The sequence below is a fragment of the Perca flavescens genome, chromosome 9, assembly GCF_004354835.1.
Source record: "Perca flavescens isolate YP-PL-M2 chromosome 9, PFLA_1.0, whole genome shotgun sequence".
Classification (NCBI taxonomy): domain Eukaryota; kingdom Metazoa; phylum Chordata; class Actinopteri; order Perciformes; family Percidae; genus Perca; species Perca flavescens.
In genome coordinates, this window is record NC_041339.1 from 14,310,423 (window position 1) to 14,338,110 (window position 27,688).

Genomic DNA, 27,688 nt, shown 5'->3' on the forward strand with positions numbered 1-27,688 from the left:
TAGAAGAGAAAAGACAGACCAATCAAATGGAGTTTCACACCATTTTAAATTGATAAATACATGAAACACTTGCAGCTGTAAAAAGTACCTGGACAGTACGGATAAAATTCAGTGTGACTCTTTCATCTAGGTCACTGTGGGGACTGTAGAGGGTCAGAATCTTGACTATCTGTTAAAGAAAACATACCAATAGGACGTTATGTACACTTCACCTAAAATTTGCTCTCTCTTTAAGCCAGATGCAGATAGAGACCCACCTGCTGGCTGGACAGGGCAGTGCAGGTCTGAACAAGGGCCTGTGCGTCTGACTCAGTCTTTTTCCCAGCCTGCAGCAGTTGAACCGCCTGGATGAGGGGCTCCAGTGTGACCACAGCGCCCCCTGACTGCAGACCTCGGCTACGCAGCCACTCCTCCAGCAGACTCACATTATAGCTTAATGACAATAGAACGAAAGGCTTATTCATAATCTAATATGTTTAAACATATAACTTAATCTAAAAGGGGTGGGCACAATAATATGAATACACACACGGTTAAAAATGTCACAAAAAGTCGTAATTCAGTAGAACATAAAAGTTATAGTATAGTATGTTATTAAAAAGTCAATCATAAAAAAGCATAGCATAGTATGTCATAAAAATGTCTTTAAAAAGTAAGTAGTATATTAGTATAGTATGTCATCAAAACTTATAAAGATATCTTAGTATAGTATGTCATGAAAAGTAATATGCTTAAGCCCCCCAAAAAGTAATAGTATGGTATGTAATAAAACAAATCATAAAAAGCATTAGATGTCATAAAAAGTTAAAGTATAGTTCATACAAAAAGTCAGAGTATAAAAAAATCATAAAAAATCATAGTCCTAAATACTATGTTGAAAAGGTCATAATAAAGTGTATCCTAAAATGTGATATTATTGTACATCATATGAGTGTCAAAAGAGGTCATAATATATAGTATGTCATGAAGATATTTTAAAAAGTCATAGTATAGAATATATATAATATATAGAAGTCATGTCATACTATAGAATGTCATAAAGAAGTGTTGGTATTGTATAGTAAGTCATGAAAATGTAAAAAAAAAAGAAGTCATAGTATAGTATGTCATAAAAAGTAAACAAATTAAATTAAATTCATCATATTATAGTACAATATGTAAAAAAAGGTCAAAATATTGTATATCGGAACAAGTCATAGTATAGTACGCAATAAAAAAGTAATATTGTAATATTTTTAATAAAAAGTCATAGTATAGTATGTTGAAAAAAGAAAAAAAAAAAAAGGTAATAGTATAGTATGTTGGAAAAACTCGAAAAAAAAAGTCATAGTATAGTATGTTGAAAAAAGTCATAGTATAGAATGTTGAAAAAAGTCATAGTATAGTACAATGAAAAAGTCATAAAAAAGTCATAGTATAGTATGTTGAAAAAAGTCATTGTATAGTATATTGAAAAAAGTCATAGTATAGTACGATGAAAAAGTCATAAAAAAGTCATAGTATAGTATGTTGAAAAAAGTCATAGTATAGTACGATGACAAAAGTCATAAAAAAGTCATAGTATAGTATGTTGAAAAAAGTCATAGTATAGTACGATGAAAAAGTCATAGTATAGTATGTCGAAAACAGTAAAAAAAAAAAAGGTTATAGTATGTTGGAAAAACTCAGAAAAAGGTCATAGTATAGTATGACGAAAAAAGTCATAGTATAGTATGTCGAAAAAAGTAAAAAAAAAAAAAAAGGTTATAGTATGTTGGAAAAACTCGGAAAAAGGTCATAGTATAGTATGTCAAAAAAGTCATAGTATAGTATGTCGAAAAAAGTCATAGTATAGTACGATGACAAAAGTCATAAAAAAGTCATAGTATAGTATGTCGAAAAAAGTCAAAGTAAAAAAAAAAAAAAGGTAATAGTATAGTATGTTGGAAAAACTCGGAAAAAGGTCATAGTATAGTATGTCAAAAAAAGTAAAAAAAAAAAAATAGGTAATAGTATAGTATGTTGGAAAAAGTTGGAAAAAAGTCATAGTATAGTATGTCGAAAAAGTCATAGTATAGTATGTTGAAAAAAGTCATAGTATAGTACGATTAAAAAGTCATAAAAAAGTCATAGTATAGTACTGTATGTTGAAAAAAGTTGTAGTATAGTTTGTCGAAAAAAGTCGCAAAACAAGTCATAGTATAGTATGTTGAAAAAATCATGTGAAATGTGTTTTGTGTTCTGTAAATAAAATATTCCAAAAGAAAATTGTTGCTGTGTGGCATTCCTTCTTGTTAGTATCGTATGAAATAAAAAAGTCAGTATAGTTTGTCAAAAACAGTCAAACTAAAGTCATAGTATAGTATTTTGAACGAAATCATAATATAGCATGTCGAAAACTTCATAAAAAAGTCATAGCATTGAAAAGTCATAGTATAGAATGTTGAAATAATTCCTAAAATAGTCATAGTATAGCATGTCGAAAAGTCACGAAAAACGTCATAGTATAGTATGTCGAAAAAGTTCAAAGTATAGTATGTCGAAAAGAGTCATAGTATAGTATGTCGAAAAAAGTAAAAAAAAAAGGTCATAGTATAGTATGTCGAAAAGTCACGAAAAACGTCATAGTATAGTATGTCGAAAAAGTTCATAGTATAGTATGTCGAAAAACGTCATAGTATAGTATGTCGAAAAAGGTCATAGCATAGTATGTCGAAAAAGTTCAAAGTATAGTATGTCGAAAAGAGTCATAGAATAGTATGTCGAAAAAGTAAAAAAAAAAAGGTCATAGTATAGTATGTCGAAAAGTCACGAAAAACGTCATAGTATAGTATGTCGAAAAAGTTCATAGTATAGTATGTCGAAAAACGTCATAGTATAGTATGTCGAAAAAGGTATTAGTATAGTATGTCGAAAAAGTAAAAAAAAAGGTAATAGTATAGTATGTTGGAAAAACTCGGAAAAAGGTCATAGTATCGTATGTCAAAAAAGTTTAAAAAAAAAAAGGTAATAGTGTAGTATGTTGAAAAAAGTCATAGTATAGTATGTCGAAAAAGTAAAAAAAAAGGTAATAGTATAGTATGTTGGAAAAACTGGGAAAATGTTTATAGTATAGTATGTCGAAAGAGTCATAGTATAGTATTTCAAAAAAAGTAAAAAAAAAAGGCAATAGTATAGTATGTTGGAAAAGTCATGTGTTTTGTGTTCTGTAAATAAAATATTCCAAAAGAAAATTGTTGCTGTGTGGCATTCCTTCTTTGTTAGTATAGTATGAAATAAAAAAGTCAGTATAGTTTCTTGAAAACAGTCAAACAAAAGTCATACTATAGTATTTTGAACGAAATCATAATATAGCATGTCGAAAACTTCAGAAAAAAGTCATAGCATTGAAAAGTCATAGTATAGAATGTCGAAATAACTCCTAAAATAGTCATAGTATAATATGTCGAAAAAAGTAAAAAAAAAGGTCATAGTATAGCATGTCGAAAAGTCACGAAAAACGTCATAGTATAGTATGTCGAAAAAGTTCATAGTATAGTATGTCGAAAAGAGTCATAGTATAGTATGTCGAAAAAAGTAAAAAAAAAGGTCATAGTATAGTATGTCGAAAAGGTTCATAGTATAGTATGTCGAAAAACGTCATAGTATAGTATGTCGAAAAAGGTCATAGCATAGTATGTCGAAAAGAGTCATAGTATAGTATGTCGAAAAAAGTAAAAAAAAAAGGTATTAGTATAGTATGTCGAAAAAGTAAAAAAAAGGTAATAGTATAGTATGTTGGAAAAACTCGGAAAAAGGTCATAGTATCGTATGTCAAAAAAGTTTTAAAAAAAAGGTAATAGTTTAGTATGTTGAAAAAAGTCATAGTATAGTATGTCGAAACAGTTAAAAAAAAAAAGGTAATAGTATAGTATGTTGAAAAACCCGGAAAAAAGGTCATAGTATCGTATGTCGAAAAAAGTTTAAAAAAAAAGGTAATAGTATAGTATGTTGGAAAAACTGGGAAAAAGGTCATAGTATAGTATGTCGAAAGAGTCATAGTATAATATTTCAAAAAAGAAAAAAAAAAAAAAAAAGGCAATAGTATAGTATGTTGGAAAAGTCATGTTTTGTGTTCTGTAAATAAAATATTCCAAAAGAAAATTGTTGCTGTGTCAGTCAAACAGTCAAACAAAAGTCATAGTATAGTATTTTGAACGAAATCATAATATAGCATGTCAAAAACTTCAGAAAAAAGTCATAGCATTGAAAAGTCATAGTATAGAATGTCGAAATAATTCCTAAAAAAGTCATAGTATAATATGAAAAAAGTAAAAAAAAAGGACATAGTATAGTATGTCGAAAAAGGTCATAGTATAGTATGTCGAAAAAAGTAAAAAAAAAAGGTATTAGTATAGTATGTCGAAAAAAGTCATAGTATATTATGTCGAAACAAGACATAGTATAGTATGTTGAAAAAAGTAAAAAAAACGTAATAGTATAGTATGTTGGAAAAACTCGGAAAAAGGTCATAGTATAGTATGTCGAAAAAAGTAAAAAAAAGGTAATAGTATGTCAAAAAGTCACGAAAAACGTCATAGTATAGTATGTCGAAAAAGCTCATAGTATAGTATGTCGAAAAAAGTAAAAAAAAAAGTTATTAGTATAGTATGTCGAAAAAAGTCATAGTATAGTATGTCGAAACAAGACATAGTATAGTATGTTGAAAAAAGTAAAAAAAAGGTAATAGTATAGTATGTTGGAAAAACTCGGAAAAAGGTCATAGTATAGTATGTCGAAAAAGTTTTAAAAAAAAGGTAATAGTATAGTATGTTGAAAAAACTCGGAAAAAAGGTCAAAGTATCGTATGTTGAAAAAAGTAAAAAAAAGGTAATAGTATAGTATGTCGAAAAGTCACGAAAAACGTCATAGTATAATATGTCGAAAAAAGTAAAAAAAAAGGACATAGTATAGTATGTCGAAAAGTCACGAAAAACGTCACAGTATAGTATGTCGAAAAAGGTCAGAGTATTGTATGTCGAAACAAGACATAGTATAGTATGTTGAAAAAAGTAAAAAAAAGGTAATAGTATAGTATGTTGGAAAAACTCGGAAAAAGGTCATAGTATAGTATGTCGAAAAAGTTTTAAAAAAAAGGTCATAGTATAGTATGTCAAAAAGTCACGAAAAATGTCATAGTATAGTATGTCGAAAAAGTTTTAAAAAAAAGGTAATAGTATAGTATGTTGGAAAAACTCGGAAAAAGGTCATAGTATAGTATGTCGAAAGAGTCATAGTATAGTATGTCGAAAAAAGTAAAAAAAAAAGGTATTAGTATAGTATGTTGGAAAAGTCATGTGAAATGTGTTTTGTGTTCTGTAAATAAAATATTTCAAAAGAAAATTGTTGCTGTGTGGCATTCCTTCTTTGTTAGTATAGTATGAAATAAAAAAGTCAGTATAGTTTGTCGAAAACAGTCAAACAAAAGTCATAGTATAGTATTTTGAACGAAATCATAATATAGCATGTCAAAAACTTCAGAAAAACGTCATAGCATTGAAAAGTCATAGTATAGAATGTCGAAAAGTCACGAAAAACGTCATAGTATAGTATGTCGAAAAAGGTCATAGTATAGTATGTCGAAAAAAGTAAAAAAAAAAGTCATAGTATAGTATGTCGAAAAGTCACGAAAAACGTCAAAGTATAGTATGTCGAAAAAGGTCATAGTATAGTATGTCGAAAAAAGTAAAAAAAAAAGGTATTAGTATAGTATGTCGCAAAAAGTCATAGTATAGTATGTGGAAACAAGACATAGTATAGTATGTTGAAAAAAGTAAAAAGAAGGTAATAGTATAGTATGTTGGAAAAACTCTGAAAAAAGTCATAGTATAGTATGTCGAAAAAGTTTAAAAAAAAAGGTAATAGTATAGTATGTTGAAAAAACTCGGAAAAAAGGTCACAGTATTGTATGTCGAAAAAAAAAAAAAAAAAAGTCATAGTATAGTATGTCGAAAAGTCACGAAAAACGTCAAAAGTATTGTATGTCGAAAACAAGACATAGTATAGTATGTTGAAAAAGTAAAAAAAAGGTATTAGTATAGTATGTCGAAAAAAAAAAGTCATAGTATTGTATGTCGAAACAAGACATAGTATAGTATGTTGAAAAAGTAAAAAAAAAGGTAATAGTATAGTATGTTGAAAAACTCGGAAAACGTCATATAGTATAGTATGTCAAAAAGTTTTAAAAAAAAAAAAAATAGTATAGTATGTTGAAAAAGGTCATAGTATAGTATGTCGAAAAAGTTTTAAAAAAAAGGTAATAGTATAGTATGTTGAAAAAACTCGGAAAAAAGGTCAAAGTATCGTATGTTGAAAAAAGTAAAAAAAAGGTAATAGTATAGTATGTCGAAAAAGTCACGAAAAAAACGGCCATAGTATAATATGTCGAAAAAAGTAAAAAAAAAAGGACATAGTATAGTATGTCGAAAAGTCACGAAAAACGTCACAGTATAGTATGTCGAAAAAGGTCAGAGTATTGTATGTCGAAACAAGACATAGTATAGTATGTTGAAAAAAGTAAAAAAAAGGTAATAGTATAGTATGTTGGAAAAACTCGGAAAAAGGTCATAGTATAGTATGTCGAAAAAAGTTTTAAAAAAAAAGGTCATAGTATAGTATGTCAAAAAGTCACGAAAAATGTCATAGTATAGTATGTCGAAAAAGTTTTAAAAAAAAGGTAATAGTATAGTATGTTGAAAAAACTCGGAAAAAGGTCATAGTATAGTATGTCGAAAAAGTCATAGTATAGTATGTCGAAAAAATAAAAAAAAAAAGGTATTAGTATAGTATGTTGGAAAAGTCATGTGAAATGTGTTTTGTGTTCTGTAAATAAAATATTTCAAAAGAAAATTGTTGCTGTGTGGCATTCCTTCTTTGTTAGTATAGTATGAAATAAAAAAGTCAGTATAGTTTGTCGAAAACAGTCAAACAAAAGTCATAGTATAGTATTTTGAACGAAATCATAATATAGCATGTCAAAAACTTCAGAAAAACGTAATAGCATTGATAAGTCATAGTATAGAATGTCGAAAAGTCACGAAAAACGTCATAGTATAGTATGTCGAAAAAGGTCATAGTATAGTATGTCGAAAAAAGTAAAAAAAAAAGTCATAGTATAGTATGTCGAAAAGTCACGAAAAAAGTCAAAGTATAGTATGTCGAAAAAGGTCATAGTATAGTATGTCGAAAAAAGTAAAAAAAAAAGGTATTAGTATAGTATGTCGCAAAAAGTCATAGTATAGTATGTGGAAACAAGACATAGTATAGTATGTTGAAAAAAGTAAAAAGAAGGTAATAGTATAGTATGTTGGAAAAACTCTGAAAAAAGTCATAGTATAGTATGTCGAAAAAGTTTAAAAAAAAAGGTAATAGTATAGTATGTTGAAAAAACTCGGAAAAAAGGTCACAGTATTGTATGTCGAAAAAAGTAAAAAAAAAAGTCATAGTATAGTATGTCGAAAAGTCACGAAAAACGTCAAAGTATTGTATGTCGAAACAAGACATAGTATAGTATGTTGAAAAAAGTAAAAAAAAAAGGTATTAGTATAGTATGTCGAAAAAAGTCATAGTATTGTATGTCGAAACAAGACATAGTATAGTATGTTGAAAAAAGTAAAAAAAAGGTAATAGTATAGTATGTTGAAAAACTCGGAAAAACGTCATAGTATAGTATGTCAAAAAAGTTTTAAAAAAAAGGTAATAGTATAGTATGTTGAAAAAGGTCATAGTATAGTATGTCGAAAAAGTTTAAAAAAAAGGTAATAGTATAGTATGTTGAAAAACTCGGAAAAAAGGTCATAGTATCGTATGTCGAAAAAAGTAAAAAAAAAAGTCATAGTATAGTATGTCGAAAAGTCACGAAAAACGTCAAAGTATTGTATGTCGAAACAAGACATAGTATAGTATGTTGAAAAAAAAAAAAAAAAAAAAAAGGTATTAGTATAGTATGTCGAAAAAAGTCATAGTATTGTATGTCGAAACAAGACATAGTATAGTATGTTGAAAAAAGTAAAAAAAAGGTAATAGTATAGTATGTTGAAAAACTCGGAAAAAGGTCATAGTATAGTATGTCAAAAAAGTTTAAAAAAAAGGTCATAGTATAGTATGTCGAAAAGTCACGAAAAACGTCATAGTATAGTATGTCAAAAAAGTTTTAAAAAAAAGGTAATAGTATAGTATGTTGAAAAAAGTCATAGTATAGTATGTCGAAAAAGTTAAAAAAAAAAGGTAATAGTATAGTATGTTGGAAAAACTCGGAAAAAGGTCATAGTATAGTATGTCGAAAGAGTCATAGTATAGTATGTTGAAAAAAGTAAAAAAAAAAAGGCAATAGTATAGTATGTTGGAAAAGTCATGTGAAATGTGTTTTGTGTTCTGTAAATAAAATATTTCAAAAGAAAATTGTTGCTGTGTGGCATTCCTTCTTTGTTAGTATAGTATGAAATAAAAAAGTCAGTATAGTTTGTCGAAAACAGTCAAACAAAAGTCATAGTATAGTATTTTGAACGAAATCATAATATAGCATGTCAAAAACTTCAGAAAAACGTCATAGCATTGAAAAGTCATAGTATAGAATGTCGAAAAGTCACGAAAAACGTCATAGTATAGTATGTCGAAAAAGGTCATAGTATAGTATGTCGAAAAAGTAAAAAAAAAAAGTCATAGTATAGTATGTCGAAAAGTCACGAAAAACGTCAAAGTATAGTATGTCGAAAAAGGTCATAGTATAGTATGTCGAAAAAAGTAAAAAAAAAAGGTATTAGTATAGTATGTCGCAAAAAGTCATAGTATAGTATGTGGAAACAAGACATAGTATAGTATGTTGAAAAAAGTAAAAAGAAGGTAATAGTATAGTATGTTGGAAAAACTCTGAAAAAAGTCATAGTATAGTATGTCGAAAAAGTTTAAAAAAAAAGGTAATAGTATAGTATGTTGAAAAAACTCGGAAAAAAGGTCACAGTATTGTATGTCGAAAAAAGTAAAAAAAAGGTAATAGTATAGTATGTCGAAAAGTCACGAAAAAGGTCATAGTATAGTATGTCGAAAAAGGTCATAGTATAGTATGTCGAAAAAGTAAAAAAAAAAAAAAGGTATTAGTATAGTATGTCGAAAAAAGTCATAGTATAGTATGTCGAAACAAGACATAGTATAGTATGTCGAAAAAGTTTAAAAAAAAAGGTAATAGTATAGTATGTTGAAAAAACTCGGAAAAAAGGTCATAGTATCGTATGTCGAAAAAAGTAAAAAAAATGTAATAGTATAGTATGTCGAAAAGTCACGAAAAACGTCATAGTATAGTATGTCGAAAAAGCTCATAGTATAGTATGTCGAAAAAAGTAAAAAAAAAAGTTATTAGTATAGTATGTCGAAACAAGGCATAGTATAGTATGTTGAAAAAAGTAAAAAAAAGGTAATAGTATAGTATGTTGGAAAAACTCGGAAAAAGGTCATAGTATAGTATGTCAAAAAAGTTTTAAAAAAAAGGTAATAGTATAGTATGTTGAAAAAACTCGGAAAAAGGGTCATAGTATCGTATGTCGAAAAAAGTAAAAAAAAGGTAATAGTATAGTATGTCGAAAAGTCACAAAAAACGTCATAGTATAGTATGTCGAAAAAGCTCATAGTATAGTATGTCGAAAAAAGTAAAAAAAAAAGTTATTAGTATAGTATGTTGAAAAAAGTCATAGTATAGTATGTCGAAACAAGACATAGTATAGTATGTTGGAAAAACTCGGAAAAAGGTCATAGTATAGTATGTCGAAAAAGTCTTAAAAAAAAGGTAATAGTATAGTATGTTGAAAAAACTCGGAAAAAAGGTCATAGTATCGTATGTCGAAAAAAGTAAAAAAAAGGTAATAGTATAGTATGTTGGAAAAACTCGGAAAAAGGTCATAGTATAGTATGTCAAAAGAGTCATAGTATAGTATGTTGAAAAAAGTAAAAAAAAAAAAGGCAATAGTATAGTATGTTGGAAAAGTCATGTGTTTTGTGTTCTGTAAATAAAATATTCCAAAAGAAAATTGTTGCTGTGTGGGCATTCCTTCTTTGTTAGTATAGTATGAAATAAAAAAGTCAGTATAGTTTGTCGAAAACAGTCAAACAAAAGTCATAGTATAGTATTTTGAACAAAATCATAATATAGCATGTCGAAAAGTTCATAAAAAAAGTCATAGCATTGAAAAGTCATAGTATAGAATGTTGAAATAATTCCTAAAATAGTCATAGTATAATATGTCGACAAAAGTAAAAAAAAAAGTCATAGTATAGTATGTCGAAAAGTCACGAAAAAAAAAAAAAAAAAAAAAAGGTCATAGAATAGTATGTCGAAAAAAGTCATAGTATAGTATGTTGGAAAAACTCGGAAAAAGTCATAGTATAGTATGTTGAAAAAAGTCATAGTATAGTATGTTGAAAAAAGTAAAAAAAAAGGTAATAGTATAGCATGTCGGAAAAACGTCATAAAATAGTATGTCGAAAAAAGTAAAAAAAATAAGGTAATAGTATAGTATGTTGGAAAAAGTCATAGTATAGTATGTCGAAAAAAGTCATAGTATCGTATGTCGAAAAAAGTAAAAAAAAAGGTTATAGTATGTTGGAAAAACTCGGAAAAAGGTCATACTATAGTATGTCGAAAGAGTCATAGTATAGTATGTCGAAAAAAGTAAAAAAAAGGAAATAGTATAGTATGTTGAAAAAAGTCATAGTATAGTATGTCGAAACAAGTCATAGTATAGTATGTTGAAAAAAGTAAAAAACAGGTAATAGTATAGTATGTTGAAAAAACTCGGAAAAAGTCATAGTATAGTATGTTGAAAAAAGTCATAGTATAGTATGTCGAAACAAGTCATAGTATAGTACATTGAAAAAAGTAAAAAACAGGTAATAGTATAGTATGTCGAAAAAAGTAAAAAAAAGGTAATAGTATAGTATGTTGGAAAAACTCAGAAAAAGGTCATAGTATAGTATGTCGAAAGAGTCATAGTATAGTATGTCGAAAAAAGTAAAAAAAAAAGGTATTAGTATAGTATGTTGGAAAAGTCATGTGTTTTGTGTTCTGTAGATAAAATATTCCAAAAGAAAATTGTTGCTGTGTGGCATTCCTTCTTTGTTAGTATAGTATGAAATAAAAAAGTCAGTATAGTTTGTCGAAAACAGTCAAACAAAAGTCATTGTATAGTATTTTGAACAAAATCATAATATAGCATGTCGAAAACTTCAGAAAAAAGTCATAGCATTGAAAAGTCATAGTATAGAATGTCGAAATAATTCCTAAAGTAAAAAAAAGGTCATAGTATAGTATGTCGAAAAGTCACGAAAAACGTCATAGTATAGTATGTCGAAAAAGGCCATAGTATAGTATGTCGAAAAGAGTCATAGTATAGTATGTCGAAAATAGTAAAAAAAAGGTAATAGTATAGTATGTTGGAAAAACTCGGAAAAACGTCATAGTATAGTATGTCGAAAGAGTCATAGTATAGTATGTCGAAAAAAGTAAAAAAAAAGGAAATAGTATAGTATGTTGGAAAAAGTCATAGTATAGTATGTCAAATTTTTTTTTTTAAAAAAGGTAATAGTATAGTATGTTGAAAAAACTGTGTGGCATTCCTTCTTTGTTAGTATAGTATGAAATAAAAAAGTCTGTATAGTTGTTCGAAAACAGTCAAACAAAAGTCATAGTATAGTATTTTGAACTAAATCATAATATAGCATGTCGAAAACTTCATAAAAAAGTCATAGCATTGAAAAGTCATAGTATAGTATGTCGAAATAATTCCTAAAATAGTCATAGTATAATATGTCGAAAAAAGTAAAAAAAAAGGTCATAGTATAGTATGTCGAAAAAAGTCATAGTATAGTACGTTGAAAAAAGTAAAAAAAAAAAGGTAATAGTATAGTATGTTGGAAAAACTCGGAAAAAGTCATAGTATGTTGAAAAAAGTGAAAGTATATTATGTCGAAATAATTCCTAAAACGTTCATAGTATAATATGTTGAAAAAAGTAAAAAAAAAAAAAAAAAAAAAAAAAAAAAAAGGTAATAGTTGGAAAAACTCAGAAAAAGTCATAGTATAGTATGTCGAAAAAAGTCATAGTATAGTACGATGAAAAAGTCATAAAAAAGTCATAGGATAGTATGTTGAAAAAAGTCATAATATAGTATGTTGAAACAATTCCTAAAAAAGTCATAGGATAGTATGTTGAAAAAAGTCAAAAGGTCATACTATAGTATCTCGAAAAAAGTCACAGTATAGTAAATCGAATAAAGGTCATAGTATAGTATGTCTAAAAAAGTCATTGTATTGTATGTAGGGAAGAAAAGTCATGGTATAGTAAAAAAAAAGTATATGTTGAAAACAGTCATAAAGATAGATAGTATAGTATGTCATAAAATGTTAAAAAGGTCATAGTGAGGTATGTCATATAAATAGTATAGTGTGTCATATAATGCCAAAAAAAGATGCACAAAGGTATTTTCAAAAAAATCATAGTATAGTATGTATCGTATGTCATAAAAAGTGATTAAAAAGGTCATAGTATATTATGTCATAAAGATATTTTAAAAGGTCAAAGTATAGTATGTCATAAGTATATTTAAAAAAGTCATAGTATAGTATGTCATAAAAAAGTTGTAGCATTGTATGTCAAAAAAGTCATAGTACAGTTAAAGTATGTCAAAAAAGTAAATGAAAGTAATAGCATATCATAAAAGTGATAAACAAACATCATAGTATAGTATGTCATAGCATAGTATGTCATCAAAATCGTAAAAAAGTCATAGTTTAGTATGTCATGAAGATAAAAAGTCATAGTATAGTATGTCTTAAAAAGTCATAGTCTCATATGTCATAAAGCTATTAAAAAGGTTTTAGTATAGTATGTTATAAACAAATCATAAAAAAGTTAAAAAGTCACATTTAAGTATGTCATAAAAAAGTCAAAGTATAGTATGCCATAACTAAGTAAAAAAAAAGTCATAGTATAGTATGTCACAAAAAGTCATAGTATAGTATGTCACAAAAAGTCATAAAAACTCATAGTATGGTATTTCACAAAAAGTCATAAAAAGTCATAGTATAGTATGTCACAAAAAGTCATAGTATGGTATGTCACAAAAAGTCATAGTATGATATTGCATAAAAACGTCATGCGACAACCTGGCAGTTTAACACGGCAGTGAGATTTTGTCTCCCCTTGTTTCCTGTCTCAGCTTTATTATCAACTCCACAATAAAGGTGAAAATGCAGAAACAAATAATAATAAAAAAAGGAAGGGATATAGTATAATTTCTGGATATTCAATTGAAAACCAATTTATAGATAACAATAAATATATAATACTAAACTAGAAGGGCATTCTGAGAATGCAAGCCTCTGACAAAGCATGCCCTATTTTACAATATTAATGCAGTGTGAATTTGACAAGTCTGGAACCCTTTTTTTTCTCGATTATTCAAATTATAACACATGAATGAAGCACAAACGCCCTATCTCGCAACGTTAACAACATTGAAAAATATTTTTTGCATCCGCCCTGTGATTCGATTTGCTTCAAAATTTAAAGGGTTCTTCCTTGGCCCATGCTACACCATCCCACCAAGTTAAATGACAATCAGGCCACAAGTTCTTCCATAATCCTGTGTAATGGCAAAATTACATTTATAATTCCTTATATTTTTATGTTTTTTTTCTACTTTGATTCTCTTACAATACTGAAAGAGAGTTTATCTCATTTCCACATGTTGATTCTGATTCTCACTAAACTAAGTGAGAGCCCCCAAGTCTGGAACATAATGTGAGCACTGTTTGTCTGAACCGATAAAGGTACAAGGCCACAGTAAAATATCTTTATCTTTATGTTGCCTGTGGGAAATGCAAAGTCATGTTTAGACCAGAACATGTGTGATTGTCACTCTCTTTTTCTTGTTGTGCATATAAACTAAGTGTTTCTTTTCACTCACTGAGGAACTGACTCCACACTGAGCTGATTTGTGCTTTTTGTGAAACTGTGTTCCTCCTATATTTGCAAATATATCTTAATAAAATACAAAAACCTAACATGGTTTTAGTCTTCGACTGTCTTATTTGTTTCACTTTACCAAACTTTCAAAACTTTACTCCTGCTGCAAAAGAAACTTCCACAACACCTGCTAACAGACAAACAAACCAACAAAATGATATGAAAAAATTGTTCATATGTAAATTTCTACCGTATTTGCATCCCACGACTCCAGCAGCACATGTCTTTCCTCAGCAGCAGGCTGTTGAGAGCGGAGGCAGAGATGAGGTAGGTGAGCTGGTGGAAGGCCTGCTCCATCTGTGACGGGGGCAGAGCCTGATGGGACAAAGCGGTGTGAAGGGCTCCTAGCTCCCTCAGCACTGCCGCCATTGTGGGAGCATCACCTCCTACAGTCCTGGGGTCAGAACCTGCTCGCTTTCTGGACATTCCCAACTTAACTGCCGATCCAGACAGACCCGGGATGGTCTCGCTCTCCAACAGAGCAGGGACTGAAGGAAAGAGGGAGCAGGAGGTAGCATAAGAGGGGGGGGGGGGGAGCATTAATAGAATCAGTGTTGTTTTCATTATAGTGGTACCTATGATGTTTTGTAGGCGTTTTTCAGTGATGGAGAGGAGCTGCTGATAGGCCTGGATACAGAGGTCACTCAGGGTGCGGATCAAGTCACTCAGATCAGCCGCCAATGGAACCAGTTCGTCTGAGTCAAGGGTCTGAAAAGTAATTATCCATGCATTCATTCAGGTAGTAAAATGTATTGATATCAAAGAATCCCCAACTACAACAAAGATTATGTTCTATTAATTATATTCATCAGAGACTGGACTCTGTGCAAGACAACAAAGATGCTCCCAGTTAATAACATGTAAATAATAATAAATACATGTTCATCCTACCTGTTTCGGGGAGTGCTGGGTCAACAGGTCGTGCAGCAGAAAGGCATTTTTTAGCCACAGAGCTGTCATATTTACATCGTTACTATGTTTCTGCAGGGACAGATAGGATGAAGAAAGGTTATATTGTCACTTGAAGATCAACACTAATCTAAAAAAAGATATATCAGTGCTGCTATGTGCTCTCACGTGCATGTGAGAGGTATATCGGCTTTGCTGTGGTTGACTTTTTAAGGGGCCAGATTGTTGGACAAAACAATCCGCAAACAATCACTTGAAAGGGTTTCAAAGTCAGCTTCCCTCTTAGTGACCAGCTACCCGACATGATGTGATCTGCCCTTACACATTAAACCTCAAGCATATGGCGCACCAAGCAGACTTAGAGCTCAGGTTACCTTCAGAGCTGCCTTTATAGCAGTGACAGCAGCGCTACAAAGTGAGCGGGCGTACGTTTGGTCTCCGCTGCAGTCGGCCTGACGGACACACAGGAAGAGCACGCTGGCAGGCAGGCCAGGAGGCAGAGACAGGGCGCTGTCGACACGGATGTCTGGGCCACAGACAGAGAGCAGCAATGACATGGTGAACATGGCCAGGTCATATTTGTCAGCCATAGAAGAGTTAGTTGAAGTTAAAGTTTATTCTTGTGTCACATCATCCTCAGACGCAACGCTACAAAATTGTGGTCGCAACATCCCATAGACGAGTTTCGAAAGCATTTAAAGAGTCCTCTTAAAACGTTTGTTCAAGGAGTCACTATGATAGATAGATAGATAGATAGATAGATGAATATATAGAAAGATAGATCGATATATCGATAGATTAATAGATAGATAGATACAGTGAGGAAAATAAGTATTTGAACATCCTGCTATTTTGCAAGTTCTCCCACTTAGAAATCATGGAGGGGTCTGAAATTGTCATCGTAGGTTCATGTCCACTGTGAGAGACATAATCTTAAAAAAAAAAAAAAAAAAAAAAAAATCCAGAAATCACAATGTATGATTTTTTAACTATTTATTTGTATGATACAGCTGCAAATAAGTATTTGAACACCTGAGAAAATCAATGTTAATATTTGGTACAGTAGCCTTTGTTTGCAAGTACAGAGGTCAAACGTTTCCTGTAGTTTTTCACCAGGTTTGCACACACTGCAGGAGGGATTTTGGCCCACCTCCACACAGATCTTCTCTAGATCAGTCAGGTTTCTGGGCTGTCGCTGAGAAACACGGAGTTTGAGCTCCTCCAAAGATTCTCTATTGGGTTTAGGTCTGGAGACTGGCTAGGCAACGCCAGAACCTTGATATGCTTCTTACAGAGCCACTCCTTGGTTATCCTGGCTGTGTGCTTCAGGTCATTGTCATGTTGGAAGACCCAGCCTCGACCCATCTTCAATGCTCTAACTGAGGGAAGGAGGTTGTTCCCCAAAATCTCGCAATACATGGCCCCGGTCATCCTCTCCTTAATACAGTGCAGTCGCCCTGTCCCATGTGCAGAAAAACACCCCAAAGATGATGCTACCACCCCCATGCTTCACAGTAGGGATGGTGTTCTTGGGATGGTACTCATCATTCTTCTTCCTCCAAACACGGTTAGTGGAATTATGACCAAAAAGTTCTATTTTGGTCTCATCTGACCACATGACTTTCTCCCATGACTCCTCTGGATCACCAAATGGTCATTGGCAAACTTAAGACGGGCCTTGACATGTGCAGGGGAACCTTCCGTGCCACGCATGATTTCAAACCATGACGTCTTAGTGTATTACCAACAGTAACCTTGGAAACGGTGGTCCCAGCTCTTTTCAGGTCATTGACCAGCTCCTCCCGTGTAGTTCTGGACTGATTTCTCACCTTTCTTAGGATCATTGAGACCCCACGAGGTGAGATCTTGCATGGAACCCCAGTCCGAGGGAGATTGACAGTCATGTTTAGCTTCTTCCATTTTCTAATGATTGCTCCAACAGTGGACCTTTTTTCACAAAGCTGCTTGGCAATTTCCCCGTAGCCCTTTCCAGCCTTGTGGAGGTGTACAATTTTGTCTCTAGTGTCTTTGGACAGCTCTTTGGTCTTGGCCATGGTAGTAGTTGGATTCTTACTGATTGTATGGGGTGGACAGGTGTCTTTATGCAGCTAACGACCTCAAACAAGTGTATCTAATTTAGGATAATAAATGGAGTGGAGGTGGACATTTTAAAGGCAGACTAACAGGTGTTTGAGGGTCAGAATTCTAGCTGATAGACAGGTGTTGAAATACTTATTTGCAGCTGTATCATACAAATAAATAGTTAAAAATCATATATTGTGATTTCTGGATATTTCTTTTTAGATTATGTCTCTCACAGTGGACATGCATCTACGATGACAATTTCAGACACCTCCATAATTTCTAAGTGGGAGAAATTGCAAAATAGCAGGGTGTTCAAATACTTATTTTCCTCACTGTAGATAGATGAATATATAGATATATAGATAGATAGATAGATAGATGAATATATATATATATAGATAGATAGATAGATAGATAGATAGATAGATGAATATATAGATAGATAGATAGATAGATGAATATATATATATAGATAGATAGATAGATAGATAGATAGATAGATAGATGAATATATAGATAGATAGATAGATAGATAGATAGATAGATAGATAGATGAATAGATAGATAGATAGATAGATAGATAGATAGATAGATAGATAGATAGATAGATAGATAGATAGATGAATAGATAGATGAATAGATAGATAGATAGATATATAGATAGATAGATAGATAGATAGATAGATAGATAGATAGATAGATAGATAGATAGATAGATAGATAGATAGATAGATAGATAGATAGATAGATAGATAGATAGATAAATACTTGAGGAGTGTAATGGCAATGTTTTACTATTTTGTGAGATTTTATAGACTAAATGATTAATGGATAATCAAGAAAATAGTAAGCAGGTTAATTGATGAGGAAACTAAATGTTATGTGAGGTGCAAGATAAGTTTCCTTTTAAATATAATGCATGTCATGTGTACACCAAATGTGAAACAGCTTGTATTCTAGGTCAATGTCAACATAAAAAAATTTATGCAGGTTTAGAGAACAAAATATTTAGAGGAATTTCTAAATAAAAACTCTCCTACTAAACTTACATACTTATGAAGACTTATAAACTATAGCCTGATGCAAATTACTTTTGTGTGTTTTCGACGTAAAAGTTTGAATGCTTCTATGTACTAAAACCTAAATATAGTGTTTGCTAACGTTTACTGTTTTACCTGTGATGAGGTTCTTGATGAGCTTGGTTTCATCTCTCTTCCTACATTCCAGCAGACCAGTGACTGTTGCTGGCTTCAGTTGGGACTGACAGGAGGATGTCTCTTGGGCGAAAGCTGTTGGGAGAACTTGGTGATGATATTTCTGATGATGAGTGTACTCAAGTACATTTTAAAGGTCCCATTCCCCCAGCCTGCCTATGGTCCCCCAGTGGCTAGAAATGGTAGGTATAAACCGAGCCCTGGGTATCCTGCTCTGCCTTTGAGAAAATGAAAGCTCAGATGGGCCGATCTGGAATCTTGCTCCTTATGAGGTCATAAGGAGCAAGGTTACCTCCCCTTTCTCTGCTTTGCCCGCCCAGAGAATTTGGCCAACCCATGAGAAAGAGAGAGACATCATAGCTTTCAAACGAGCAAAGTGGCAGTTGGTAAAGGCCACCCCCCCCTCTCTCCTCCTCAATAGCAACAGACACACAAATGGCACATCCTAAGGAAAGCTCATTGTGGGACTGGCTCTAGTGGCTGTAATTCTGCACCAAAAAGCATCCAAAGAGCACCATGTCATGGGACCTTTAACCTCATATTTAACAACATAAGTTAATGATCCAAATATGTGATGTTGGGTGAAAACTTCATATTTCACAAATGGCATCTTTTCAGCGACGAAGAAAACCCACTAAACACTTTATTCTGAAAGTGCATAGCAAACCATAAGCTCTGAATTTAAGCTTGTGATGAAATCTTACCTTGTGTCAGGAGTCGTCTGAGTGACACTGTGTTTTTAAGCTCCTTAAGCTCTCTTCTCAATCTGACACACTCTTGCTCTCTGGCCTCGAGTAGTTCCTGCAGTTCCTTTACACACAAACACAGTCATAGGATTTGTGGCTGATAGCCAATGCTCAGAAACCAAACTGATTTCCAGTGGAAACAGTAGAAAAAGCTTAAACTTTTTAACAAGATTACAAGCAGCCGGAATCCACTTGCTCTTACTTTTTAGACTGCAGAGTGATTATGAGAGAGAGAAGGGGTGATTAGGAAAAAAGTAGGAAGGGACTTTTGGGAAGATGGGAGCATATTAAATTCAGGGGAAGAATTTAGACTTTAGAATGTATACATAGTCTTTCAGCAGACTCCGTATAAGTCGATACCTGTCGCTGTGCAGCAGAGGAAGAACCAGAGATGGCTTGACTAAGCTGGCACCTCAGAGCCTCCAGCTCCTCCTCCCTCTGACTGCGCCGACTACGCAGCTGGCTCTCCAGAAACCTGACACAGACAAGGGGAGAGATGAAACAGGATCACAGAGTTCATCCAAACAAATATAAATCACAGCATAAAATCGAAGGGGAAGCAAGATGATAAACTGAGTGACAGACTGACTTGTTGGCCACTCGTACAGCATCGTAAGCATGTGCCAGGTCCTCTCCTTTCATCTTCACTGCCGGGTCTTTGGCCACATCCATCCTCTCCATCAACTGATCCTGTCAACACACACATGAACACAGTGTGACACGTTTTTGTTGCCTGACCTGATGTTCCAAATGCTGCAAGTTAGAAAAGCACCCACGCATACTCAATAATCATAACTCAATGCTCATAAAATGTTTTTGCCACCAAACATGCGGGAAGTTTTGTGATATTGTTCTTTGAGTTTATTCTACTCCTACACTCTCTCACCATTGGCGTTTCCAAGCTCCACACTGAGGCTCTCCGCTCCAACGACGGAGACGTCACACTGACCCTGCGGCCCTCCTCCGTGGACGGGAAGGCAGATGGGAAGGGTGAGAGTGGGTTGAGAGACTGGGGTGACAACGCAGTGGGGGAGGGAGAGAGAGGCTCCAACCTCAGACTCTGGGTTGAGTCCGTCCTTCTGTGGCCCTTGGAGTGCTGTTGTGAGGAAGAAAAAAAATACCATCAGCAACCAAGGATGGAGTTTTAGACCAAAATAGTATTGTGTGTGTCTGTAGGTGTAGTTATGAACCTCAGTAAGCAGACTCATCTCTCTGAGGTTGTCGTATCTCTGCTCCAGTCTGGTGAACTCTCTCAGGAGACCCTGATACTTTCTCCTCTCCTCATCCAGCGCCGCCCCCAGAGATGCACCCGCCTGAGACACAGCTTGATGCACACGCTCTGCGCACACACAAAGAAAAAGAGAGGAAGAAGACCAAGGGTTTACTTTTGAAGCTATGCAGACATTTGATGCTGCAAAGTTAAAAGAACCTACCTTCTTGTGCTTTTTCTTGTTCAAACAAGCGAGCAGAGAGATCCTCTCTCTCTTTGCAACAACGGTCCTTTTCTCTTTGCAGGGCTTGTAACTCCTTGACAATAAGAGAGGATGAGAATAAACAGCTGGTCAGGAGATTTTTTTTTTTTTTCTTTTTAATTATGAGACATCTGGTATTCTTCATGTTTTATAATAACACAATCACCAGCACCGTGTAAAATGTGTCAAATTATTCTTGGGTCAGTAGACCTACTTGTGTGAGTTGAAGGATCTCCTGGGCAGCCTTCTCTTCAGCTCTCCTTCTTTCTTCCACCTTCTTCTCGCTAATGACTGCGCAGGGCTGAGGCTTCTCCTGTTTCTGTCTCTCTAGTTTCTGTACCGTCGCCCTCAAGGCCACCAGCTCAGCACTGGTGGCCTCTCGCTCTGCGTGCAGGGTCTCTCTCAAAGCTGCACTCTCCCTGGCCTGGACAAATACAAACAAACAAACACAACTTCATTGTGTAGGAAGCAGAAAATAAAATGAACTCTTACAAGGATCACGTCACAGGATCAAACTCCCTTTCACACACCTCCTGGTCTGCTCTCAGCTGCAGCTGCATCAGTTTGACTTCCATGCCCTTGTTGAGCTCTCTGTACTTCTCCACTGAGCGGGCCTCCGTCTTCAGTTTCATCAGCTCTCTCCTGGCAGCCCTGCGGCGCACGCAGCACTGCATGAACACCACCGCCGCGTGTACTCGCCTGTACGCCTGCCTCGCCAACCACCCACGCACTCTCGCCTGAAGCAATACAGCAGCCCGCTCCGCCACCAACTGGGGAGGGAGAATAGGGTTTACATGAGTTCAGGTTATGTCTACATAACTTAACTTAGTAGTCAAAATTACATTCTCTTCTAAACAGATCAGAAGTGCAACGTTAAGCAGGAAATGATTAAGGCTGTAATTAAATGCTGACCAGTCTGTATCTGTGGCGCGCCATCGTGCCCCTGGTGAAGGCCTGGATGGTGATGGTGGCCTGTCGGATCATGAGGAACAGCTGTCTGACCATCACCATGCGGTAGGTCTTCTGGATTATTAAAGCAGCCTTGGTGTAGCGCAGAGTCAGGGCAAGTCTGCAGCCAAAGTCACAAAGAGGAAATGTAAGTGTTTTAACAAAAACGTTTTGGGCTATGTCTGGCAATTTTGTGTTGGAGATTGATACAGTTTACACAAATGCAGAAAAATAACAGATCTGGTAATAGTTGTTCTAGTTTCCACAGATTATTGTGCAGTGTAAAATACATTGTAGCTCACATGAAATAGTTCTAAACATAAACCTGTCTTCATTAGCTATACTGAATATTTCATTAATTTATTAAAAAAAATTATATATAAAAGATTAAATTAAATTAGCTATCATTGACAAATCAGTTTCAATAAAAAAGTCACTTTCCTTTAAAGAAATAATATAGAGCAGTGAGGCTAAACTGTAATATTTAGAAAACCGATGAAGATTGCATTGCAACATGTATATATCTTCTTCTATCCTCACCGTCTGGCCAGAGCTCCTCTGCAGTATCTCTGTATGGTGACGGTTGCCCAGCAGATCCTGGTGTATCTAATCCGTGCCAGCCATCCTTTGACCCTGCTCTGGATGATCACAGCAGCAACACGCAGCTTCTCAGCTCTCAGCCTCTCCAGAATAGCCACCTGACCGGCCCGGAAAAATACTTTGGTCTTTCCAAAGCAGTACTGGTCTGGGTCTGGGATGAGCTGAGGCAGGGCTTGTCTGCACGAGGCCTGGGCCTGATCCTGGCCCTGAGAACCTCGAAGCAGAAGATGGTACCTGCTGAAGAACTCCTCGTAGGTCCATCTGGAAACAAAGATTTTGAACAGAAATCTTAGAGAAAACATCTTATTAGTTCTTTTAAGATAGTTTCTGTCTTTTTGTTTTGGTCCACTCTTCAATTAAATTTTTTCGTTTACATATTTTGACTCTAGTGAATAGTTCACTGTAGGGAAAATACAAATATAAAGCATTAACAAAGAGACACATATAATTACATTACTGGACATTTATACTATTTTATGCTCATTTGGTAACACTTTTACCCATTAGGGATTGTTTTGACTTGTGGGTGCATTCATGAAACTTGGACATATGAGACGTGAGAGTTGTTGCAACAAATCTGCATTACTCCTCAACATCCATGTTTGTTTATCATTTATAGGTTCAGGGGCTGAATCTAAAATACTGGATACTGGAAAAGATATTTTTAGGCACTTTATGCTTTTATAGATAGATAGATAGTGACAGAGAGGAAAGGGGAGAGTGAGTGAAAGAAATGCAGCAAAGGGCCCTGGGCCGGACCCGAGCAAGGACTCAGCCCCAATGGTATGCGCTCCACCCGGTGAACCACCGGGGCGCCCCGATAGGTGAAACATTGAACACAAACAGTAAATAAGTAAGTAAATCAATAAAGACAAATTGTTATTGTCATGGATTATCTATCTCAAGCATGTGTTATGTCTCTGTAAAATGCTATACCATATAACCACAATCTGAAACAAATGCTGCCTAAAAGGTAGGAAATAAATCTGTGACCTTATTTTCTACAAGGTACACATAATGGTCTATTAACCACAAATGGTTGGTTTAGTCCTTTAAGATTAAGGCGCTTTAAGAAAACCCAACTGTGGTCAATATGTCTTTCATCAATGACTTAGAAGAGAAGAAGTGCAACATCTGATATTTATTTATTTATATATATATTTATATGACTTTCTTAACATGACTTTAAAGACTGAGTTCTCATACTGTGCGAGAGCTATACAGAGTTCACTGAATGTCTAGGAAGTACTCCGTACCTGGATGGAAAACCTGCAGCACTGATGCGAATTGTCTCCAGCACCCCACAGGCTCTCAATTGCTGGACTGTCCTCCTGGGGTCAAACCTAACAAAGCGAGGCTATTAGGCTGCTTGGTGCACACACCAGTGTCAGGGACAACACAAAATCAAATGCATCAACTTTTAATTTTGTAAAGAGGGGCCAAACAAAGACATACATAAAAGGTTCTTTGAGGTCGTTGGGTTTAATACAGCGGACATAGTGAGGAGTGGTGCTGTTCAGAGTGTCCATTAGCATCTGTAAAGACTGACGGAACTGACAGGCACCAAAAACATAGTGTTAAAGTTTGCTGCACCAAAAATGAAGTGAACATGAGAACAAAGCCATAACAGCTCACCTGGAAGCCCACCGTCAGTTTATGTTCTTTGGTGGCTCTTTTCCCTGAACGAACACTTCCATTAGCCACAGAGGAAACATTTCCCTGCTGCTGGAACAACTCAGCCACCAGCTCAGACTGACACACACATGAACACACACAGACACAAGTTAGTGATCACACAGTCACATAGAAATGAAATGAAAATTGAATACGTAACAAATATCTACCTGACTTGCTTTGAGAATGTTAATGAGCTCCTCAAAGACTGTATCTCGATTCTTGCCCAAAAAGCCATTGCATTCATATTGCACCTGATGAAAAAAAAACAAATGAAAACTGTTAATAATATTAACATAAACATGAGAAGAGACTTTTTCCACATATTAAGACTTGAGCTACAGTCCTAACACAGATTCACTACACTTTCTCTGTGTGTTGACCTTCATCACTCACTGTGTCCGCGAAGTGCAGAACGACAAAGGCGCTGTTGGACATGCGAGGTTTCTGGAAGTGAGGGTGGGGCTTGTTGGTCAGGTGTTGGTCATACAGCTTCTGCACCCAGCTCTCATCTGAACCTTTGGGCATCTGACGAAAAACACAGACAATGATCACAGAGACTAGAGTTTAGAGGGTGAATATTACTAAAACCAGTGAGTTAAAAAATTTAAAACCATCCAGTGCCTAAAATAACAGTGAACATTTTTGCATTTCACTTAGTGTAATGTGAAGATTGTGCCAAATGTGTGTGAGAGATGTAACAAACAGAGGAGAAGAAAAGATCAAATCAAGACTAACAAAGAGACAGATAAGGGGGGGGGGGAGACAGCATGACTGACCCTACACTCCTCGTCTAAAAGATCAAACAGTCCCAGCTGTCCCTCTATTAGATTGATGCACTGCTGATTGTCACTGAACTCAATCCTGCTCCAGGCCAGCTCTTCCCGGACGTACTCCTCCTGCTCCAAGTGGAACACATGCTGCAGACAAACACAAAAATATATAAAACTTAAAGATGCGGAAAAATGAGAAAAAAAATGCAATGACTCTACATAGAAAGTTCAAGGAGGCAGACGACCTGACCATCCTGAGAATAAAAACAGTGAGGGAAGCTTGGCTATAAAGAAGAGATCATCACAGAGAGGCCCAGACAGAGCAGCACCTCTGTATGAGGAAGACAACCCCCAAATCTGAATAATTTAACGTGATTTTGAAAACATTTCACCCCTAAAGAAGTACACCACACCACTGTAGGAGACAAAGAGTATTCCACACATGCATTCAAATGTGCAATAACTTGTAAAACTAAAAAACAAGATGGACTTTAACAGTGAAAGAAAATGATGGAAAGAAACATTTGTTGATGCATTATTTGTAGTATTGTTATCATTAAATCAAACTCAGTTGGAATTTACGATGATAGAGTTCAGTGGTGATAGAGCTGATTCCCTGAAGAGTTTAACAAGAATAACAGACATGTCTGCCTGTCACATAACTTACCCTGTTGAATTGCTGTTGCAGTTTCTCATTTGCATAATTTATACAGAACTGCTCAAAACTGTTCCGGTCAAAGGTCTCAAACCTGCTCCGAGAAAAAAGACTTGTCAGTCCAACTGTGTAAGATAATGTACACAATACACTTCAGAATACACCATACTAAAGCAAACTTTAGAGTTGTAATAAGGCCACAAAAATAATTTGTATCCAGTTTTACAAAGCTCATCACTCACCCATAGATGTCTAGTACACCTATAAAGGATTTGGCCTGTCCCCTCTGGGTGCGCAGAGCAGAGTTGAGCCTCTGGACAACCCATGCAAACATCTGGCCATAAACATGTTTGGCCAGTGCATCTCTGGCTTCTATGGCCTGCTGACCGGACACAGGTTTGACCAGCATCTCTCCACCTACAGCCAGTTTGCGATGACACAGCCAGTGGGCTATCTGAGGTCCTTCCACTCCTAACAGCTTGGAGAAGACAGCCAGAGGGCGGTCGTCTACCTGAGAAAAAACAAAAGACTCAGATATACCTGGAACAGTATACTATATGCACTGATAGAGGAAATATATGATATATGATAAAGCAGTTGAGAGAAAAAGCATATGTATAGAAGAACTAAGGCAGTATAGGTAAGATGAGACATAGATAACATTAGAAATACATTTCTTACATCAATATAACTCCGGTCAGAACTTCTCCCACTGGCTTGGATGTTGACATTTCCCAGGTGCAGAACAGCTGACAGGATCCGGAAGAGCTCCATCTGTTGGTCAGGCTGCACATCTGCAATTTCAACAAATACACCAACATCTTCATAAGCAATGCCATGATTCAGTTACATAAAAATCTTACCAGAGCCTGAAGAGTTGGATCCTCAAACATCATTGTGTATACATCAGTGGTGGAATGTTACTAAGTACATTTTCACAAGTAGCCTACTGTACTTAAGTACAAATTTGAGGTGGGTAATACTTTACTTGAGTCTTTTCTTTTCATGCCACTTTCTACTTCTACTCCGCTACATTTCAGAAGGAAATATTGTACTTTTTACTCCACTACATTACTCCGACAGGTTTAGTTCCTAGTTACTTTACAAATCAAGATGTTTGCACAACAAACACATGTAGATTATAATTAGTTGATTGACATAACTGTTTTGATCGTTTCCTGCTTCTTAAATGTGAGGATTTTGTGCACCCAGATAGCTCAGTTGGTAGAGTGGGCGCCCATATATAGAGGTTTACTCCTCGACGCAGCAGCCGCGGGTTTGACTCTGACCCTTTGCTGCATGTCATTCCCCCCTCTCTCTCCCCTTTCATTTCTTCAGCTGTCAGCAGGCCTAAAAATAGCCCAAAAAATTATCTTTCAAAAAATGTGAGGATTTTTCTGCATTGAGTATTTTTACTTTTAATACTTTAATTAAATTTTTCTTATGACACTTACATACTTTAACGTAAGTAACATTTTCAATGCAGGACTTTTACTTGTAACAGAGTTATTTTTACCGTGTGGTATTAGTACATTTACTTAAGTAAAGGACCTACATGCTCTGCACATCCATCACCGTTTGGTTTGGGGCAGCCACAAAAAAGGACATACACAGATTACAACACACAATTCGGACAACTGAAAAAATCATTGGTGCCCCCCTGCCCTCCCTCCAGGACTTGTACACTGGTAGGACCAGGAAGAGGACAGAGAACATCACCAAAGACCCCACACATCCTGCACACACTCTCTTTAACCCCCTCCCCTCTGGCAGGCGCTACAGATCCCTGGCACAAAAACAACCAGACATAAGAACAGCTTCTTTCCCACTGCCATCCCTCTACTGAACTGCTGATAAGTGGGGTCATCCTCACTTTGGCCACTCACTCACTTCTCTACACATTTCATACTTATCATTCCAATATGTATCTTGCACACTACTTTGCACTATTACTTTTGGCACTGCACATCCCTCTCCATCTGTATTTATCTTGTATTTATTGTGTCTATATTACTATTTGTCTATGTATAGAGAGTTAACACAACACAACATTCTGATTCTACATACTTCTTCCACCACTGGTCATGCAGTGTGTGTGTGTGTGTGTGTGTGTGTGTGTGTGTGTGTGTGTGTGTGTGTGTGTGTGTGTGTGTGTGTGTGTGTGTGTGTGTGTGTGTGTGTGTGTCTGTGTGTCTGTGTGTGTGTGCCTACCCAGGATGGTGAAAGCATTGCGAGTGCGCTCCAGGTCTGACAGATCATCAGTCCCAGGAATCTGCATCTCTCCTCCCTGGCTGGTGTAGCGGAAATGCTCAGGTGCATCTTCAGCAAACACACAAAGCACAGTCAGACTGCATGCAACGTGGATATTATAATACACAAAACGTGAATGAACATTTGAGAACAAGCAGAGAGGGTTGTTTGTGATTAAGTCTCACCCAGTTTAAGGGCTCTCATCTCAGGTAACTCCCTGGAGGCACACAGCTGGTAGAAGATGTGGTAGTTCCTCTCTGCTGATGCCTTATATGCACACAAACGTACAGACAATGTTCATGAACAGATGCATAATAAATAGGTGTGTAA

General features: G+C 34.8%; 1 protein-coding gene across 1 annotated transcript in view; it reads right to left on the minus strand.

The window, feature by feature from the left end:
• Positions 1-27,688, minus strand: part of si:dkey-110c1.10 (unconventional myosin-Vb) — a 31,226-nt gene that overhangs the window by 1,105 nt on the left and 2,433 nt on the right. The window contains exons 7-34 of the mRNA XM_028587690.1: positions 27,544-27,625; positions 27,320-27,427; positions 25,790-25,902; positions 25,351-25,619; positions 25,121-25,202; positions 24,460-24,600; positions 24,077-24,208; positions 23,851-23,934; positions 23,642-23,758; positions 23,462-23,559; positions 23,263-23,349; positions 21,947-22,267; positions 21,371-21,527; positions 20,989-21,228; positions 20,673-20,882; positions 20,420-20,513; positions 20,177-20,325; positions 19,873-20,082; positions 19,576-19,676; positions 19,347-19,461; positions 18,945-19,050; positions 18,202-18,315; positions 15,316-15,467; positions 14,924-15,013; positions 14,608-14,740; positions 14,223-14,520; positions 258-432; positions 89-169 (exon numbers count right to left, since the gene is read on the minus strand). Of these exons, the coding sequence (XP_028443491.1) occupies positions 89-169; positions 258-432; positions 14,223-14,520; positions 14,608-14,740; positions 14,924-15,013; positions 15,316-15,467; positions 18,202-18,315; positions 18,945-19,050; positions 19,347-19,461; positions 19,576-19,676; positions 19,873-20,082; positions 20,177-20,325; positions 20,420-20,513; positions 20,673-20,882; positions 20,989-21,228; positions 21,371-21,527; positions 21,947-22,267; positions 23,263-23,349; positions 23,462-23,559; positions 23,642-23,758; positions 23,851-23,934; positions 24,077-24,208; positions 24,460-24,600; positions 25,121-25,202; positions 25,351-25,619; positions 25,790-25,902; positions 27,320-27,427; positions 27,544-27,625 (4,059 nt within the window). The remainder of the gene's footprint in view (positions 1-88; positions 170-257; positions 433-14,222; positions 14,521-14,607; positions 14,741-14,923; positions 15,014-15,315; positions 15,468-18,201; positions 18,316-18,944; positions 19,051-19,346; positions 19,462-19,575; positions 19,677-19,872; positions 20,083-20,176; positions 20,326-20,419; positions 20,514-20,672; positions 20,883-20,988; positions 21,229-21,370; positions 21,528-21,946; positions 22,268-23,262; positions 23,350-23,461; positions 23,560-23,641; positions 23,759-23,850; positions 23,935-24,076; positions 24,209-24,459; positions 24,601-25,120; positions 25,203-25,350; positions 25,620-25,789; positions 25,903-27,319; positions 27,428-27,543; positions 27,626-27,688) is intronic.